Source organism: Ornithodoros turicata, chromosome 1, assembly GCF_037126465.1.
Source record: "Ornithodoros turicata isolate Travis chromosome 1, ASM3712646v1, whole genome shotgun sequence".
In the NCBI taxonomy this organism is placed as follows: Eukaryota; Metazoa; Arthropoda; class Arachnida; order Ixodida; family Argasidae; genus Ornithodoros; species Ornithodoros turicata.
This window is the reverse complement of record NC_088201.1, coordinates 64096817-64117123: the sequence shown is the minus strand read 5'-3', so window position 1 is coordinate 64117123 and position 20307 is coordinate 64096817. Positions and strand designations below refer to the sequence as shown.

The 20307-nt window shown below is 46.6% G+C and overlaps 2 protein-coding genes across 4 annotated transcripts in view; both read left to right on the top strand.

The window, feature by feature from the left end:
- LOC135378320 (uncharacterized) overlaps nucleotides 1–932 on the top strand; it is a 51457-nt gene extending 50525 nt beyond the window's left edge. The window contains exons 5-6 of the mRNA XM_064611323.1: nucleotides 277–540; nucleotides 669–932. Coding sequence (XP_064467393.1) covers nucleotides 277–540; nucleotides 669–737 — 333 coding nt within the window. The 3' untranslated portion in view covers nucleotides 738–932. The remainder of the gene's footprint in view (nucleotides 1–276; nucleotides 541–668) is intronic.
- An 11424-nt stretch (nucleotides 933–12356) lies between these two features.
- Nucleotides 12357–20307, top strand: part of LOC135399756 (membrane metallo-endopeptidase-like 1) — a 29445-nt gene continuing 21494 nt past the window's right edge. The window contains exons 1-2 of one of the 3 annotated variants that reach the window (XM_064631497.1): nucleotides 12361–12436; nucleotides 14915–15235. In XM_064631497.1, the coding sequence (XP_064487567.1) occupies nucleotides 12395–12436; nucleotides 14915–15235 (363 nt within the window). In that variant the 5' untranslated portion in view covers nucleotides 12361–12394. Of the gene's footprint in view, nucleotides 12437–14908; nucleotides 15236–20307 lie in introns of all 3 variants that reach the window. The other 2 variants (XM_064631490.1, XM_064631504.1) reach the window with 2 other exon arrangements.

The window sequence follows — 20307 nt, the reverse complement described above, 5'->3', positions numbered from 1 at the left end:
GTATGCGGGAACATGTCCTGCTTTCTCAGTTGTTGTCCTGCTGTAACACTACAGCCTGCCTGTGGCAACAGGCAACTTCAGTTGCAGCGTGCTTCGGCTCCAACAAAGAAACATTAAAGATTCGGCTGAAGCATAGGGTGTACGCCTTTTTTGTGACGATTAACATAGCTGCATAAGTGTTACAAAGAAGTGCATCCTGTTTTTCAACAAATCATGGGAGGAAACGACGTCTGAAGTTTAAGTCTGAACTATAGCGGCCTTCATTCTTATTCGTAGGTGGCGTTGGTACACGGCTTCAGCGCAATCCTGTACTTCAGCAGTGCTGTGGCCGTTTTTGCACAGCTGCATCGACGCATTCGTGTGGCTGCTGACATCGGATACCCCATCTACCCGATGCCCAATTTCGATTTTCCTATGAATATTCACGGTATTGGGATATACGACAGAAGCTCGGCCTATGGTGGCAGGTATAGGTCGACTTACGGCAGAGGCAGTGCGAGGGGACCATATGAGATCGTGGCACAGATTGACGCTGCATGCGTAAGTATTACTCTTCTTGCGCAGCCATTCCATAAAGCCAGAGATCATGTACTTGTAAAAGAGCGACAGATGAAACAAGTGCAAGGTTTGAATTCAGTTGAACATGTTTCTACTACATGTTTTCGCAGGGAATTGCCTTAATTGCCAGCGTCATCCATGGAGGTCACGCAGTTCTCGCTGTTCTCGGACTGGTGTAGACGGCTCGATCATCTAGTGCAAGTGTCATCTGCACTACGAGGCGTCAGTATGCACTGCCTGACCTGGGTACCTCGGCGGTACATACCTGTACAGATCACTGTTCATTTAACATATAAGTATTATATTGTACGACAAGCGCAAGCACTTGACGCAGTAATAATAAAGCTGTAGAACTTTACAACATTGGGAACACACACACACAGTGATCTCCCCAGAAATTCACTGCTTGGGGGGGGGGGGGGTCCGAGCTTTCAAGGGGGGGGTATTCTTGGTGAAGGATCCACTTAAGAAATTTTTCTTAGACACGGAAAGAATCATGGCACAATGGTGACATCTCTGCACAGCTTTCCCGTTTTATTTGTATATGTTATTACGTTAGAACACAGTACATTAGAATACAGATTCATTATGAATGGCATTTCAACATTAAGATGCATAATCACACCACCGACAAAGAAAAAAGACTAGGACCTTGTCTACGAAGCTCAATGAATACCTAACACACAGATTGGACAAATGCATTGTACGATCATCTGCATGACTGTGGTCCTACAACCCAAGTTTGACAGTACAGGTTGTAATTCGCTGCGCCGGTCTCTACCAGAACGTGTTGTTGACTGAGCTGGGTGGGGTCACCTGAGAAATTTCAGGGGGGGGGGATCCCTGCACACACATAAAGAGACGATGATGGCATGGGGCTCATGCCGGCCAGCAGGCTGGGCGCTGCTCCGGTGCCCTTCACGGCACCGCAACATTGGGAGTTTGGTCACGTTCGCGTAGTATTTTCCGTTGCACTGTTCATTGAGAGTTCGCTCTATCGCGTCCGTGTTTAGTGAAGAAAGGCAATATCGTAGTCATTTTTGTAATTGCTCTTGTAATCTTGTAATTGCACGCGTACACTGGAGCTCCTCTGATCTGCTCAGACACAGATACAGTGACAGCTTTAGCAGGATGGCACGAGATATGCTGGTCTTCTCCCCTGCTGGCGGCTCTTCTGTGCCTTCGGTCGCTTGTTTTTTTGCGAAAGGAGGGGTAAGAGAGGCAGTGGAGAAGACAAGGGTCACACTTCTTAGCCATTGACCACAAGATTCACCTTAGAATAAGCTTCCTCTTCTTTTTTTCTTTTTTGAGAGGAAACGTAACAGTTGGCTTTTTCACCACAGGGGATGTCAAACACAAAACTGGGAACGAAAAAAAAAGAAAAAATAACTGACATAGCCGCCAAAGTCCGTCACACGACGCAAGGATCACTAGTCGGCGTTCTTTCTATTCTCTCCAGTTCTTGCAGACACCGCTTTATGTGCGCATGCCTGTCGAAAGCCAACAAGGCATGGAGCAGCAAGCTAGCTCGGTCTATATAGGCTAACTTCTCTTTAACCTCGTAACAAGCAAACAAACAAGCAAACACGACATGTTGTTAAACATAAATGAACACTGACCAGAGTACGTTCATTCTCATGACTCCTCATTTCTTAGTTTCTTTTTTTTCTCCTGTGGTTGACTCTACTTGTATGCTCTTTTGTGCTCTGCTGTCTTTGTCGAGTTTGACTCGTTCAGGAGCCGTCATAGATTTGCGTTTCTGAGTGAAACATCTGAACGGTCCATCAGAAACACCTCCTTTCCACACTGTGTGACACAGACCGACTCAAGGGGTCTAGTCTGCCAAAGGGGGTATGCCCGGGTATTTGAACGCGCCTCGCTTTGAAGAACAACGTTTTGAAACAGGCACTGTGCATGGGTATCGTGAGAGGCGAAGCAGCGTCGTCCGCTTCTCTATGCGACAGCGCACGTGCGAAGTTGCAAAGTTTAAAGGGGTACAGAGGGCCATCAAAAATAAAAAAAATAAAAAATAAATAAAATAAATAAATAAATAAAATAAAATAAATTCAGATTAAGACGTCTGATCAAAGTGTGTGTGTCATTTTACCGAATAGCGCGAAAGGTGTTTGTGTGCAATTTGTTTCCCAGAAAAAAAAAAAATCATATAATCATGGCTCCGCGTGTTCACCCTTAACTCGCCACTCCGGGTATAGCGAGGAGGAGAAGGATGATGCTACGTCACCGATGACGTTACAGAGGCAACTCGTTCTGGTTCGCTGGTCAGTGGGGGTCAGCGCCCTGTCCCTTTGCCGCCGTAAACCAGTTTTGCCAGTTCGCCCGGAGAATTGGAGATAGAAGGAGCGGCCGCGTCACGACCGAGCCAGGAACAGCGCTTTTTCAGAACCCCAAAGAGCCGAGTAGCAGACGACAGCGGAGTGTCAGACTACATTTCTCTGGACCAATCAGCGAGCGTGGCCCCTGTCGCGTCAGCGCGAGGTCCCAGGCAGATCACTGGCTGGTACTGCTTTTGCGGCGTACTTTAAATTCCATTTCTGCGATAATTATGACTCTATGGGGTGAATTAATTCGTATGGTGCACCTTAATGGCCTGCCTGGCAGTTTTATACAAAGAAAAGAGGGTATCAAAAACGTTGCTACGCAACTTGTGCATCTTGGCACGCAGCACGTGTTGGCTTGCTGAGCTCAAGTTCGCGGATTCGATCCCGGCCGAGGACGGCAGCAATGTGGGGGAGGTAAACATTGCTTCCAGCACCGTGTGCACGTCAAAAGAACCCCAGGTGGTCCATATTATCCGCAGTCCTACCGTGCGGCTCGTGCAACATGTCGCCACACTGCGCAGGCAAACCTTACGTGTAACATCACGGTACCATTATTATATATATCCCGCAGCCTTTCTTTTTCTTCGTTGGCGGCTGTAGTTGTAGCGTAGTTGTAGGTGTATAGTTTATTTTACTATATTTTACTGAGCAGAAAATAGAGGCGCTTGCCGAGATTTACCAATTGCACAAGTCCGCCATAGATGTGACTGGCGATGCGCCACAGGGCTCGTTGGCTGAAAGCAAAGCCTGGGACCGCATTACAAAGAGCCTGTTTGCGGTCTCGGGCATAAAACGCACACCTGAGGAGGTGAACAAGAAATGGACCGATTATAAGTGTTTACTGCATAAAAGTGACTCCCAGGAATGTCCGCTAGTGTTGTTCTTTGCTTGAAAGCTCGATCACGCCGCCAAGATCTCAGGGCCAACGCAGCCAAGTACGCCGCCATGATGGTCGTAAGGCGACTTGCAGCGTCGTACAATACCTCGGCAGCTCTCGTAGGATTTTCTCGCTTGCGATATATTTTCTCGTAAGTTTCTCGTACGACGGAGTTACGAGAAGTTTTGTCGTACGAGCCTTTGTGAATCCGACCTTAGCTTCTTAACACAATTCGGTGGTGGTGTTCTATATGGTTCTACGTCCTCAGTAGTATAGGCCGCGGCTCATACTATAATAATAATAATAATAATAATAATAATAATATGTGACCTTTCTGATTTTGTCTTCTCCATTTATCGCTAGAATTATGTGGAGTAGCGTGTCCACTCGACAGTACATATTTTATATTTTATTTCCAAGTAAGGTAAATTACGAGTAATCCCGATAATCATTGTCCGATAAAGGAGAAGAAAACCACAAAAACATATGATGGAAAACGGAATTTGCGCTCAGCTTGATTGACACAAGAAGAAGCACACTTGAAGCACAAGAAGAAAGTCAGTGCAAGTAAGTTCTCTCATTTGGGACATGTCACACGGGACGGTGGAGTAGGTCCGTGTCCTAGTATACTCTTAAAACGATCACTTCTAATGTATATGCGTTTTTACCTCTAAAAGTAAAAGGTACGAGATAACCTCTAACTAGTGAAACCTATATATACTGTTACCTTTAAATAGGAGTAAAAGCGGCTATACATTTTTACACTTAATATAGTGGTTACACCTGTTGCTCCTAAACAGTGTGACCTCTAAAACTATATTACTCCTGGACATTAAATGTAACACTCATCTGTATGCTTACTCCGTAATGCAGCTGATGCTGCGTGCTCGTGAAACAAAGCAACACTAACATGACCAAAGTATCACAGATTTATTTGCCTAAATAAGACAACCGGAAGACTCAAATAATGTCCTCCTTGAGCTAATTAACTCAAATTCAGTAATTAACTCTTTAATGAGATATTCTTGCGAAAATGTGGGACGGCAGCATCGGAAGCGATAATTATTTACATCCACACTTTTAAAAACAGAATTTCACCACATATAGCACCTCCCAGCCAACAATAATCCTGAATGACATCGTTCTCGCCCCCGATTTATTGAAAACGGAGGCGCACGCCTCCCGCTTTCAACAAATTAGTGGACACATGAGTACATACAGGGTGTCCCAGAAAACGTGTCATTGAATTATAATAAAAAAACTACGCCACCTAGAATCATGCGGTCAACGGCATTTGTTCTTATTAGGTTTTTGCCAACTACTGGTGTGAATGTCATGTATGGTAAGTTTAATTATGTAAATATTTGCGAACTGAACTCGAAAATTTGCCAAGTAAATGTCACTTTTTTACCCCACCAATATGAAGAGCGTGGCGAGTTCACTCAAGTTCATGATAATTGACAGTGATATTCACAAGCTATCCCATCAGAAAAATAGCCGAACATCATGCTTTTCGTAGCACCGAACCATAACGCGCGACGACTTTTTGAGCGCAACCGCTCGCATGTTACCTCGAGACTGGGAGATACCCCGGTTCGAATCCCGGTGCTGGCTGTGCTGTCTGGGGTTTTTCCTGGTTTTCCCTCAGACGCTTTCAGACATATGTCGGCACAGGTCCCTTAGAAGCCGGTCCAGGACACACATTCCCCCAGGGCGTGAGTCGTGACGTTGCCCACCTCTGTGAGGCAGACATCGGCGAGCCCTTTCGCCGCCGCTACCACCACCACCACCACCGAAGAGCGGTCCATGTGGTCTGTGGCGATAAGAGAGCGCCACGAGTTACGGCGATAGGGGGCAGCCGTGCTCCAGGGGGGCGTACCCCACGCAGAGGGATAAAAGCGGTGATCCGCTGGATAAGACCCCTTTTTCGTTGTGCGGTTTTTGCTGGGTGCAAGCTGTCTGAACGTGAAATAAACCTGGTATGTCTGTTTGAATTTCTGTTGTGCTGCTTGTTCCTTCGCGCACGGAACGGACGGGCTGACGCCCCGAGGTTGTGGGAACTTAGGTTTCCACAACTGGCGCCCAACGTTTGGGGTTCGAGCTCGTTCGTCCCGTGGCGGGGAACACGCGGCACTGTGAGTTTGTGTAGTTAGTACTTGTTGTAGTTTACAGTTTTTGCTCTTAGTTTTTTTGCCGTTGTTTTTTTGTGTGTGCGTTTTTCGTGTGTTTCTTTGAGTTTTTCAGCTCCCACCCGGTGGACGAGCCCTCGGAGCTGATGGCTGACAAGGCGAAGGTGCCCGCGCCGCAGTCAGACGCCATCACAACAGCAGAACTCCTGTCACGCATGACGGAGTTGTGCTCGTTGGTGGTTCAACGCCTGGATGCCGGGTCGGTTTCGCCGCCGCAGGCACAAGCACCTCTACGACTCAACTTACCGGTGCCTACTTTCTCAGGTTACACCGATAAGAAGTCTGTTGCCGATTTCCTGGATGACCTCACCGCCTATCAGACGGGTATGGGAATTTCGGATGAAGTCCTAATCCAACGCATCCTGCAGGTTGCTTTGGTCGGAGACGCCGCCCGCTGGCTTCGGTTGCAATCGGAGTTTACGTCCTTGCAGGACTTCCAGGAGCGGTTCAAAAACGAATTCCTTCCCCCGGATTACGAATACCGTGTCCTAGAGGAATTACATAAGCGTACTCAACATCCTGAGGAAAGCTTATCTGAATTCGTTCGGGCATTGCAGGATCTGTACAGCAGAGCGGATCCCACTGCTACGGAAGAGCAGCGTGTCGCACGGGCGATCCGTCAGTGCCACCCGCGCTTCCGGCCCTACTTAAGAGCCCATCGCTTTGAAACCCTTGAGGCGTTGGCCCAGGAGGCTCGTTCAATACAAGGCGACCTCCTGGCAGAGCTTCAATACCGGCCCCCTCCGCCCCCGGAGCTAGCGTTGGAACCGCGCTGCGCGTGGTCGGGAGGAGCCGCCTCGGTCGAACGCCTGTATGCAACAGGTTTGGGTGACAACCCCCGTAATTCAGGCAATGTCATCCCACCGAGCCCTAGATCCGTTCCTCTATGACCAGAGGACGATCCCCGCAGGAACGAGCCTTGACAGACCCGTCCCGCCCCGAAGTCGCGGTCAACCTGGCCTTTCAGCTAGCGAAACCCCACGGCAGCGGGAGCGGCATCATCCTGCGCCCCCGCAGCCACGAGCGCCTACCGGCTGTTGGAATTGCGGCAGCCCTGACCATTTTCGTCGGGAATGCCCGCGACAAAGACCAAACACCCGTAATGTGCCATCGGGAAACGGTCGCAGCCGGCGTCCATGAATGCTCGCTCAACGACGTCGGCAAGTTGCGAAGAAAGCGAGCAGACGGTTACTATCCGTGGCCTTGATCAGTCAAAAACTAGCTTTGCAAGCGGTAAGATAACGCAAAGAGATGCTTTGGCTCCTCTTGCTTTTTCTGTCCGAGATTACATCGAGGATAAGGAACCAAACATCGCCGTTCGAATTTTGGGTAAAGATTACATCGCCCTTATCGACACGGGAGCTACGCTTTCCCTTATCGGGGATAGTGTTTACGAGCATTGCGTATCGCGGCATGTGGAATTGCAATCCACAGATGTCACTCTTCGTCTTGCTTCCAATGACGCCGTTCCAGCACAGGCAGCAGTTGTGCTCTGGGTACGTTTGGATGGTAGACGACGAAAGCAGCGCTTCGTGCACCTTCCTGGCCTGGCAGTTCCTGTTATCCTGGGCAGAGACTTCATCATCCGGCAGAAGTTGGTGCTGGACCTGCCCAATGGAGGATACGTGTACCACGGCTCGTCGGGATTTTTCCGCTTCGCCGCAGCACGGGAACACTGCACAGCACAGCAAGCTGTGGCAGCGTCTGTTGAAACGTCTCGGCTGCCGACTGTCTTGGGGTCATTCCATGGTCCTGAGGAGCAACGCCGTCAGCTTGAACAAGTACTGCGGCAGTTTGACGGAATCTTTACCGAAAAACCGGGTAAGTCGTCTGTGTTACAGCATAGCATAGACACCGGTAACGCTAGGCCCTGGCGTTGTAATCCCAGACCATTGAGTGTGCATAAGCGTGCTTTGTTAGACACTGCTCTTGACGAAATGCTCCAAACCGGTGCAGTTCAAAGGTCCCAGAGCCCTTGGGCATTTCCTGTTGTTCTGGCTCCGAAACGTGATGGTACGGCTAGGTTATGCGTCGACTACCGTCGACTCAACGCAGTAACTGTAAGGGATTCTTACCCCTTCCCGTCCATTGAGTCAATCATGTATTCCCTGGGCAATGCAGCTGTGTTTTCAACGCTTGATTGTAGTAGAGGGTTTTTGCAAATCCAAGTTGCCCCGGAGGATGTCCCAAAAACAGCCTTTACGTGTCATAGAGGTTTGTTTGAATTTGTACGAATGCCTTTCGGACTGTCTAATTCACCCGCCAGTTTCCAGCGGTTGATGGATACAGTGTTGGGAGATGCGAAGTACAATTTCGCAATGGCATACATGGATGATGTCGTAGTGTTTTCTAGAAATTTTCAGGAACACTTGGAACACCTATCAATCGTCCTTGCAAGGATGAACGAAGCGGGCATTACTATCAACCCCCGCAAGGTGCAGCCGGCATCGTCTAGGATCAGCCTCCTCGGCTTTGTGGTGGACAGAGGGACCATCCGTCCTAACGACGACAAGCTAAAGGCGATCACGGACTTTCCGGTTCCCGGTAACGTCAAAGCCTTGCAGCGCTTCCTAGGTATGGTTGGTTTTTACAGACAATTCATTCCTAATTGTGCCGAGCTAGCGCAGCCGCTTAACCAGTTGTTGCGCAAGGACACGCGCTGGAATTGGGGAGAAGAGCAGGAACGATCATTTCGAGCTCTATCACAAGCAATCGCTGATACGGCTAGGCTTTATCTGCCCGACCTCAACAAACCATTTGTTGTGCAAACAGATGCAAGCGATTATGGTGTTGGCGCAGTTCTCTTGCAGGAGCATGACGCTATTCTTTGTCCAGTGGCTTTTGCAAGTCGCACGCTGAATCCGGCAGAACGGAACTACTTCGTGACGGAAAAGGAGTGCTTGGCGATCATCTTCGCTTTCAGGAAGTTCGACCTTTACCTGGACGGCAGTACCTTCACTGTCCAGACTGACCACCAGGCACTTTCTTGGCTGCAGCGGCTCCATAACCCGTCTGGACGACTGGCCAGGTGGGCCCTGACGCTACAAGGCTACTCCTTCAACGTGGAGTACAGGCGGGGCTCGACGAACGTGGTAGCAGACGTACTATCCCGCGCGCCTCTACCGGAGGGGGAAGAGGAAGGCACCGATGCGCCTTCTCAACTTCTGGCAGCAGCACAGGTGGCACGAGACGTATCTTCGTCTTGGGGCACGGTCGTGAGCAGAGAGCAGCTCCTAGACGCTCAGAGAGCGGACGGCCTTTGTCAGCGGGTGTCGCAGTGGATAGCTGAGCAAGACTCGGCGGACACCGGAACGACTGACGGACGGCACGACTCCTATCTGCTGGGCGAGGATGGCATCCTGTTCAGATACATACCCCAGGCGGATGAGGACGACGGCTCATCCCCGTTCAGAGTCGTGGTGCCACGGAAGTTGCGTAAGTCTTTCATACGATACTTCCATGACTCGGCCTTGGCAGGTCACAGCAGCGGCAGGAAAACTTATCACAAGTTGTGTCGTGTTGCGACATGGCCAGGAATGAGGCAGGATGTAACAAAGTATGTTCGCACTTGTCCCGTATGCCAGAGAGCGAAACCTCGTGGTGGTTTACCCCCTGGGCGCTTACAGCCTGTTCAGAGCAATAGACCCTGGCAGATAGTTGCTTGTGATGTGATGGGACCATTTCCCCGTAGTCCTAGAGGTAACCAGTATTTGTTCGTGGTTACTGATCATTTCACGAAATGGGTTGAGCTGTTTCCTCTCAGGACACTGACTTCCCAGAGAGTGTGGGAAAAGTTACTCGACACCTTTTGCCGGTTCGGGTTTCCCGCACAGCTGATCACCGACAACGCAGCCTACTTTACAAGTAAGGTGTTCTCAGATTCTTGCGCTGTCTTAGGCATTCAGCATAAGAAGACTTCCCCGTATCACCCTCAGGCTAACATTACCGAACGTGTTAATCGCAACCTGAAAATGATGTTGGTTGCTTTTACTAGCCAGCACCACCGTGATTGGGATCTTCGCCTGGCTGAGCTGGCGTTCGCTACGCGGACGACGGTCAATAGGTCTACAGGATTCACCCCGGCGTTCCTGAACTTGGGACGAGAGGCCCCTTTTCCTGTGGAGAATGCTCTGGGCCTCCGGGATGGTGCTACCCGGCCTCCTTATTCAAGGTTTGCTGAGGACCTCCGGAGTCGACTGGACGATGCAGCCCGGACGGCTCGGGAGAACCTGGACGTCGCAAGGTTGGACCAGGCTCGCCAGTACAACCGTGGACGTCGGAACCTCACCTACAGCGTCGGTGACCTCGTCCTTCGACGGACTCACCCGCTAAGTGATGCGTCACGAGGCTTTGCAGCTTCACTCGCAGATAGGTGGGATGGCCCCTTCGAGGTAAGTGCGTGCTCCTCCGGCCTCACTTACAGGCTTCGTCGCTGCGACACCGGCGAAGAGACTGGGCCGGTTCACATCTCGGACTTGAAGTCTTACCATCTCCGAGACCCTGACGGAGAGGAGCCAGATTCGCAACCTGCCTCCCTCCAAGACCTGGACCCGGATCCCGTTCCCGGACCTGCGTCCAGCCGCTACAACTTGCGTCCCCGCAGGCGGCGCACGTAGCTGCCACTATCTCCATCGCTAAGCATAGTGCTTGTGATTTAGTGCTTTAGTAGTGTGATTTCTGTTCCACAGTTTTCCGCTATCTGTTTTGGGGGGACGCCTTCTCAGGCGCCCACGGTTTGAGGCCGCCTTCTCACCGCTTCCCTTTACATCTCCTCTCAGATGCAACGACGTCCGCAGCATCCCGCCCGCCGTGCACCTGCCCGCTCCCGTTCCCGCGGAAGCCGCCCGGATCCGGATCCACCCCAGCACCACTCCGTGGCCACTTGGACAGTTGTGTCCCACGGACAGCCGGTTTCCTGGGCATCCCGCACACGGTGGGCTCACCAGCCAAGGCCCCTCCGGGGGGACGACCCCACACAGACTCCGGCTCCGTTTCGCGGTCTGACGCTCACCGACCGCCACCCGGCCGATCCCCTACAGCCCCTCACTGCGGAGGAGAAGCGGATCCTATGCCCGCTCTGCTATGCCTAAGTCTAAGTCTAAGTCTGAGTCTAAGTAAATCTGTGGCGGATAAAAAAAAAACGAAAACCACCCTGTATAGTTACGCCATATGGATATAGGGTAAGGTGGGGCAAGATGAGAAATGGGGCAAGGTGTGACATTTTTTGCTAGACGCCGCCTGTCTCAGGGACGCGTTGCCCCATGCGCTTGGAACTTTACTCATAGGTGGCTCTGCATGTCCGCTTTATTGCATGTGAGAATTGTCCGTATTGGTATTTGTGTTGAAGAGCAAAAAAACCGGTTACTTCTACCGAGACTGACCCGCAAAAAAGGGGCGATTTTCTGTAGTCCTTTGTCTTGTCAGCTGTGCAGCAGCGTGTTGCAGGTATATTCTGCCAATGTAAGTCCACACCCTATTCCTTTATTCATTCATCTAGATGTATGCACAATATGGGCACTCTTGGTTATCGGGTGTTTAACTGAAAAATTAATATAGTTTTATATAGTTTTATTAGCTTGTTCATAAACAGCGCGATGGCCTTCTATGGCTATGCTTAATGCATCCGATGTATACACGGGGCAGGACGCGACAACTTAATGCAACTCATATGCAATTTAAATCTAATGTGATTTAGAAACTGATCACTCAACTATTAGGTGGCCTTATGCTTGTTCCTCAGAGATTCTTTTTCTGTATATTGCCTAGGATTTTCCAGCACACACACACACACACACACACACACACACACACACACAAAGAGGCAATGATGAGATGGGCAGCAGATTTTCCTGTGTCCCAGGATATTTCGAGCAAAGCAGAAGCGCACTCCAAAGCGAGCGACCAGCGACACATCAGACTGGCGGTACCTTGTTTGCAAAGGTCGGTGGAGGGAAATAGCATCGGGTTCTTCGTGGTTTTATTGCACATCACGTAGGCGGTGAGCTCAAGGGGGCTGTGTAGGTGCTTAAATTGCAAAAACTAATTTGTATAGTTCATTACCACGGCGTGTCTTCTCTTGCCTCGAGGTTTGGGACAAGATGAGACAATCCGCATTTTTGAATTTCTTCTGCTGTGTTTATTTTAGAACCGGTTACGTCCGTTCTGACTTACAGATCAGAAGCTCTAGACCTCTGAGAATGTGCTTATGGGTATTTGTTTTTGAAAAACGCGAAAAATAAAAGTTCCATATTCAATTGGAAGTTTATATATCATCTTGCTCCACCTTCCCCTATTCATTCTATAACATATGTAGTTCCGTATAGCACTGGTCAATCTATCTTCGTGGACCGCGGCCACTGCGTATGTGTGAAAGAAGAAGAAGAAATAGTTTGTGGAATACAGTTTGTGGACTACAACGATATCATGTGAGCATGTACTATGGAAACGACGTGAAGCGATCGAAGAGAAACAGTGTAAGCTGTTATGTTTACAAGCTGCTATAGATTGTGGCAAAGACAGGATAGTATGTAGCGCTACGGTAGTCACTAAAGGAATTGCGCGGGAGATGTTTTGAGCACAGGGGGCTCTGCAACCCCTGCAACCCCCAAGGCACTGTACAACCCCCAACCTGAACTGACTTCACTGAAGTAACCTAACCTAATATGCTTAATATAATATAGTCCAATATTTACCGATGGAGAACGTGACCTTAGGCTTAGCAAGGCCGTCCGTCTGCTGCTGCAGGTGTGCTTCATATGGTGTTATACAAATGCATATAAAGATGGTTCTAAACCACATAAAATTTTATAATTCTTATATTTTTAGTTTCAGTACCCTGTGACCCTCTTTAACTTCAGAAGTGTGAGAATATGTAAAGCGTGTTGGTTAAGTAACATGGTAACAAACGCGAAGAAAAATTTGTACGCAATATTTAGTCTTTACATGATTTCACTAATTGTTAAAATACAGTGGTCCTGCTGTGAAACTACAACCTGTGATATTCTGCGGACATTAAATACGAGCTCAGTTCTTAATCGATTTTTATAGATCCATCCTGTAAAACTACCAATATCCTTCAAAGAAGCGAGCTCATGGCTCTCTGTATGGGTAATGCTTCCGGTGGCGTTGCCCGAAGAAACGCTCCAGTATACGCAGGTGCACAGTGAAGCAATCACGGTGGAGACACATCGTGCAATAGTGCTTAAAAGTGCAATACGAAGAAGAAGATGCTGGCAACCAGAAACCTCATACTACCGAAACTGACATACGGTCATTCTAGGTTCGCAGCGAGAAATTATGCGTCTTCCATTCCTCCTTTTGAGAACTGTTCATTTTCTTAACTCAATACACCACGAAGAAGCGAAACACAAGAGAGGTAACCTTGCAGTTACTCTGAGGACTGCGCGAGACGTCACGGTCGCCTACTGCCGTGCCATGTTTCAGGCATGGTTTCATAAGTGGCTGCGTTCAAAGAAGCGCACACTGTTCATACAACACCACAGTTAGCTAACATTAATCGCACTAACTAAGCCCAAATATGTGCCTAAATTCGCAGCGTTTGATGTTACTTCTCCAAATTTTCTTCCAATGTGGCTCCCATATTTCCTTCTTCACTCTCAGAAAAAAGGGAGTATGGGAAACTCCATTGGGGGTGTTCACGCTCGTCACACATATGACTCCCTTTGTTGTGTTTGGGCTACTCCCCTTGTAAGGGTGTTCTCCTGACTCCCTTGATAAGGGTGTGCCCTCGACTCCCCTCCGTGAGGGTGTTCCCCTGACACCCTTATTGCAGGTGCTTCCTTGACTGCCCTACCAAGCACATCGCAGAGAACACTAAGCACTCTTTCCCACCCTGTCATTAGGTGGTGTTACTTCGTTGGACTTCTTTTGTTTGTTTATTTTTCATTTTTTGTGCAGATACTGATCTGCGCTGCACCGCGTTACAAAAACAATACTGCCCTCGTCCCAAAACACGAACAACAGGCGCAGTGCCTCTCAGTCTTGCTCAAGAATCCAGGTTCCAGAGTTCCAAGAATCCAGATTGCAGTACTATGCGACCCAAACTTTACAATCTGCTCCTAGAGTACAAAGGAGCGAAACACTTTCGTAACGGTGACGGATATACGCCTCATCAACTCGCACTGCATCTGCAGTAACTTGAAGGCGCTTAGCGTTACAGGACAGATATCCCTTTCTATCGGACATTGCGTTTCTTAGTTGACCTGCTGTTTCCTTCGAGAGTATTTCCACGGACATTTTCCCTCGAATGAAACGACCGATCCGAGTGTCAATTACAACTAAAAAAAATATAGCATTGTAGAAGCAAGCATCTTTATGGGCGCAAGGAAACAAGATGTAGGCACCATATTGCTTGTGAAATTGCAGTACCTGTTCCTCAGTACGTAATGTTGGGTACTTTCCAAGGATATCTGCCACCAACGGCTTTTCTTGGTACAGCCAGGACTTGTGAAATGTAAATGCCCTCTGCAGGGATACAGCTATTCGGTAAAGTTAACAAATAAATAAAGGTACGAGACTGTACTGTTGCATAGTCTGGAAGAACCTCGTCATTAACACTGGGGAGTGAGGCTAAGACCCCTCCATGAAGGGAGTGCACGCAACACCCCGCATTAAATACGGCCGAGAAAGGGTGTCGCTGCAACGCTTTCTTTGTTCGCGACGGTGTCCGAGCATCGTTTGACAACCTTTTGACTCCCTTTTTTCTGAGAGTGTTTCATGCTCAACAGGATAAACAAATGGAGCTCGGCGGTGTCACAGTTGTTGTTGTAGCCTCTAACGATTCAACTTACTTCCTTGGACAGAATTCCAAAGCACTACGTAACAATAGCAACAACAAAATCGCAGACACGGCACATTGCCGCTGAGGAGACAAACGACCTTCATTTCGCCCCTACTTTCCATTTTAGAGCTTTCTCTTTTGTCAGGTACAGTGTTGCTCAGCTTCGATAGGGGGTAGCGGCACTCCCCCGGCCGTTGCAGCCCGCCGTACCAGAGGCGGTGTCGGCGTGGTCTGGGGCTTTGTCGGCACCTTGGTTGGCATCACCATCATTGGCGTTCTTCTTCTGTTGTTTCACGGGGAGCGTACCAACGTCTTTCCCACATGTGCAACTTGGTCCTGCAAGCATTTCTCCCAACTACTCACGCTGTCTCTGGACGACACTCGCGACCCCTGTCAGAACTTCTACCTCTACGTCTGCAACAAGTGGCAAGAAAGATTTCCTCAGTATCCGTCTGTTCTCATGGCTCTGCGGGTAAAGGACATGCCTTCGTCGAATGCTACATTGCTAGAAATCAGCAGTTCTAATAGTTGTCAAATTAGCACCTTCACATTTTTTGGTGCGATGCGAAATTCCATTGGTACAAGAACAGAACACCTAGTGATCCACTTAGGAGCAGTACACAGCACAAAAAAACAAAAAAAAAAAGAAAATCGCGTCATATCACTGCGAAATGCTTTCCATGCGGAGAGACCGAAGAGTGTGTCGCTTCTGCGATAAACACAGAAGCAGTACACTTCTCTATACGGGAGCACACATATATTAATACCAGTATGGTCAGGTCTCGGACGAGTAGCGTTGCGATTCACTGAAATACAAGAACAAAGCACGAAAGAAGGTAAAAGCCAACAAATGTGAAGCTTTACACGTAGGGCCTCACGGCAGCAACATTCACTGTAGCATGACCGTGTAAGCAGTGAAGTGTACACAGCAGCAATGTGCCGAACAAATTCAATGAAAGTCAGCTCTAGTTGTCTCTCAATTCAGATTTTTCTGGCAGGTGGCAGTGCACCATAATCGGTCAGTGGACTTGTTCGACTTGGGCGTTCGACAAAGTGCATCACAAGGTGCTGTATAAATATGGAATTAGAGGAAAAGCATATGAACCCTTGCATAATTATTTGTCTTCTCGGAAACAGCGCTTTCAGATAGGATCAGCAATATCACACAATAGACGTGACAACTGGAGTGCCTCAGGGAAGTATTATGGGACCCTTATTATTTAATCTGTACATAAATGACACAGTAAACAGAAGTAGTAAGAGGGGATGTCGTAGGAGTCCGGGGATTAGTTCCAGGCTCGTGTTATTGACCCTTGGGTCGACTTTTTCGTAATTTTTTCCCGCGCGCGGGCGGAGGGTTGTCCGTGCTCTTACCGGTGTGCGGCGCGTGGCCGGAGGGCTGCGCGTGCGCTTACCCTCGCACATTTTTCCACTTGGGCCGACTCACTCACAAATTTTTTCCCGCTACAACAGGTAAGTAGTAAGCGGTTTACATGCAAGCATAGACATACAAAGGATAGCGATGCACAAAAGTACAAGTCTAAATATATTTATTAAAGCCAATGCTGTAATGTCAATCTGTGAATGGGAAAATATAGCCGCAAAACCTGAAGCAGAAGAAACACTATTTTTTATTAATGGTAATCATCCTGCATCCAAGTTTTCAATGAATCAAAATTAAAATGAAGTAGCACATTTAATCAAAGAAGATATTCTTAATGAATACGATTAGAATGAAAATTACAAGTTTTATTATAAAAAGTCTAACATTCCTATACGTGAGCACTGTCATTGCAATAGTGGAGTTTTAATTACAAGTTCTGATAAATGTAAGTAACTTCAATCACAATAGGGAAGCTAAGTTGAATATTCCAACATGACACAAATGTAATTAATCACATTCTTATGAAGTGATCGGTTTTCGGCACGTTGACGGAGGGCTGTGCGTTTGCCGTCACGCAATTTTTTTATTTTCAACTGAGCCGTCTTCTGTCTCGCATTTTTTTTCCAGCGCACGGAGGGATGGGGCGCAGGTGAGGGGCTGTCTGGGTGCCTACCAGCGGGCCGGAGAGCTGTGCGTACCCTTATCTTTGTGTATTTTTACCCCGGGCCGACTTCTTTGGCAATTTTTCGTTACAACAGCCGTGTGGTAGGCGGTTTACATACAAGTAGGAACATGCACACTGGCAACCCTATCAAGCGACGTTGCCTTCACACCTGGACCTACTTGATTCACATTTTTTTTCCGACTGGGCCGACTTCATTCGTATTTTTTCCCAATACAACAGCTGCGCGGTGGGCGGTTTACATGCAAGTATATACATGCACACTGCCAACAGAGCCAAGCAATGCCACCATCACACCTGGGCCAACTTCACAGGCATTTTTTTTCTTACAACAGCCGAGCGGTGGGCAGTTCACATACAAGTATAGATATGCAAAGGATAGCCATACACAAAAGTACAAGATGAAGTATATTTATTAAAGCCAATCGTGGTAGGAATTATGTTGTGACTCTGTGTGAAGGAGAAAGACCCAGCCAAAGAACATAGAACGGAAGAAACACAATACCATACACATAATAAAGAATATACTTACTTATTACAGGTGTGAAGCAATAGCACTGAAGAGGTATCACACATAAAACACAATATTTGTATTAATGGTAATTATATACGCAAGTTTTCAATGAATCAGAATTAAAATGGAGTAGTACATTTAATCAAATAAGATATTCTTAATAAATATGATTACAATCAAATTACAAATTTTATTATAAAATATCTGAGATGCGGGCACCATGATTGCAATAGCGGAGTTTTAATTTCAATTACAAGATAAATATTCCAACACAACACAATTAATCAGTTTCTTGTGAAGTGAATAGCGCACATGCAAGGAAATAATTGGAAACACAACCGACAGCTAGCACTAATAGAGAGCCAAACCCATGCATCATCCAACATGTAAACAGAGAGACATGCAGGAAAATAATTGAAAAGCAATCTATCAAAACGAGAAACATTACAAATTTAATACTGTGACCAGCACAGAGTTAACGCTGAAGAACAGAGAAACACTCTAAACAGCGCATCGTCCAACATGTAAACAACAGATACCAGATGTAAGTAATTTCAAGCACAATAGGGAAGCTAAGTTGAATATTCCAACACGGCACAAATTTAATTAAGCTGTTTCTTATGAAGTGAATAGCACACATGCAAGCAAATAATGAGAAACACAACAGCCAACAGAGAGCCAAACCTATGCATCATCCAACACGTAAACAAAAGATACACACAGCAAAATAATTGAAAAACAATCTATCAAAACGGGAAACATTACAAATTTAATACTGTGACTAGTACAGAGTTAACTCTGAAGAACAGAGAACCACTCTAAACGGCGCATCATCCAACGTGTAAACAACAGACACATCCAGGAAAATAATAGCGAAACAATCTATCAAAACAAGAAACATTACAAATTTAATAACTTGAAATCGAAATAATCTATAATTTTAACTATAATAAAATCAGCCTTGCGATCTAATCGAGTCGAGCACTACCCAATTTTCATTCTAAGAGACACTATAAACGTTACCTTGACGGAGGTATCCAACACACAGAAAGCAGACACACTACAAGCCAGCTACTTTTGCTACTTGAGTCTGGTGGGGGTCACGCTCTCTCTCCATACAGCCCAAAGTGAAGAAAGTGTGCATTCTTTGTTACTGCATGGTGCGGGGGTCACTCTCACTCTCTTACACGTTATTTCCTCCAAAGGGGGATTTTCTCATGACCAGTCAAGTTTGCACAGAGGCGAAATTTTTATTGATCATTGCAAATATCAATCGAGTGAACATCTGAAGCAAAGAGAGAAAGTCAAGTTTATTCAATGATAAAAGCAATACTCATTCACAAATGGGAAACAAATTTAATTACATCATTTTTTAATCATAACTTTGCAACAATAATTTCTACATGCAGAAGCCTCAAACAAACAACACATATGAAATGCAAATTAATGTAGGAGTTTTCTACAGAGGAAATCAACAGACACAGCTCAGAAATACCTTCCCAATTCATAGAATATTTTTATTAATATCGATCGAATGATCATCTGAAACAAAGTCAAAGCAGCAATTAATTCAGACAAATATTTTTTAAACAAGCAGCGCGAATACACCACAGAAACCCGTGTTTTTCATTCAGGACCCACTAGTGGATTCGATCAATAAAATGCGAGAGGGAAGCCGCTAACCATAAAGTTCCACTACAATTTCGTCAAGGTTACGCTCGCAGGGAGTAGGGGAATTCTCCCGTGGTCCTGGTAAACAATGTAGTTGAAGGCCATAAACTCGCCCCCACACACCCAAGTCAAGATAGGGAGGGACGGACTCTAGTGTGGCCTTTGTACACAGCAGCGACAATGGAAGCACACGTTTTTCCTTACACATCGCATTTTTTGTAAATCATTTTCCATAATTCTCACAGCGGGATATTAAATACATTCTAAACCTGATCACATAACAAATTTTTAATCAATGAAATGAGCACAGATATGGTTTAATTAAGTGTAGAAGCACACTAGAAAACAGAACAAACAAGGAAGTTTCAGCGAAGAGATGGACAGATTTTGTACTCGCTACCATAGGTCATGGGAGGACATGATAAAAAGCTGCTTCGAAAAAGAAGAGCTACGATGTGATTCTATTATCACAGCATTTCAATACGTCCTAGACGTGGTCGTATTCGGAGATATGGTACAAATTACGGAATTGAAGGTGCAAGAAATTGTATGCCGAATCTACAATAGTTATAAAAATATTTGCACGTCAACATCGGAAGGGCCACTGGGATTGATGGTGGTGTGTTTGAGGTTTGCTAACGAAGAATTGAAATACGCTAGACCAGATGTAATTGTAATCATTGCAATGGGCATTGCACTAATCAAGAAAGCAATGAGATCAAATTATCATATACAAGCAGTCTATATCGCACGATTCATTACGGATTTGTTGAAATTACACCTAAGAATTGAAATGGAAAGTACATAAAAGAATCTATCACTTGATGTGTTCCACTACAGCGTCTACACAATTATTTTCTTCTTGCAATGATGTCGAATGAGCAGAAGTGCAATATTGTCGTACAAGGTCTAATGTATCATCAGTTGTTGAAACTCAACGAACATATCAATTGCGGTGGACCACTAGACGATTTTCATCTAATACTCTCTTGTACGCCATTCAAGAATCTTCATACAAAGAAAGGAAACATCAATAGGAGATTGTGCAAGTTGCTGAAGCAATACAAATACGGCGACAACGTATCGCCTGCATTAATCAACGCTGTATTTAAGCGGCCAATAATAAGACTAAACTATATAATGAATTATCATTTCGTCAATCAAGACAACAAACGAAAACTTCAGAGTTTGGAATAGGACAACTGTAATTTATCGTAATAAACAAGTGTATAACTGAAATAATAAATGTAATCTTTGTCATCAATGTAATGATTTCTACGTAGTGCAACGAAA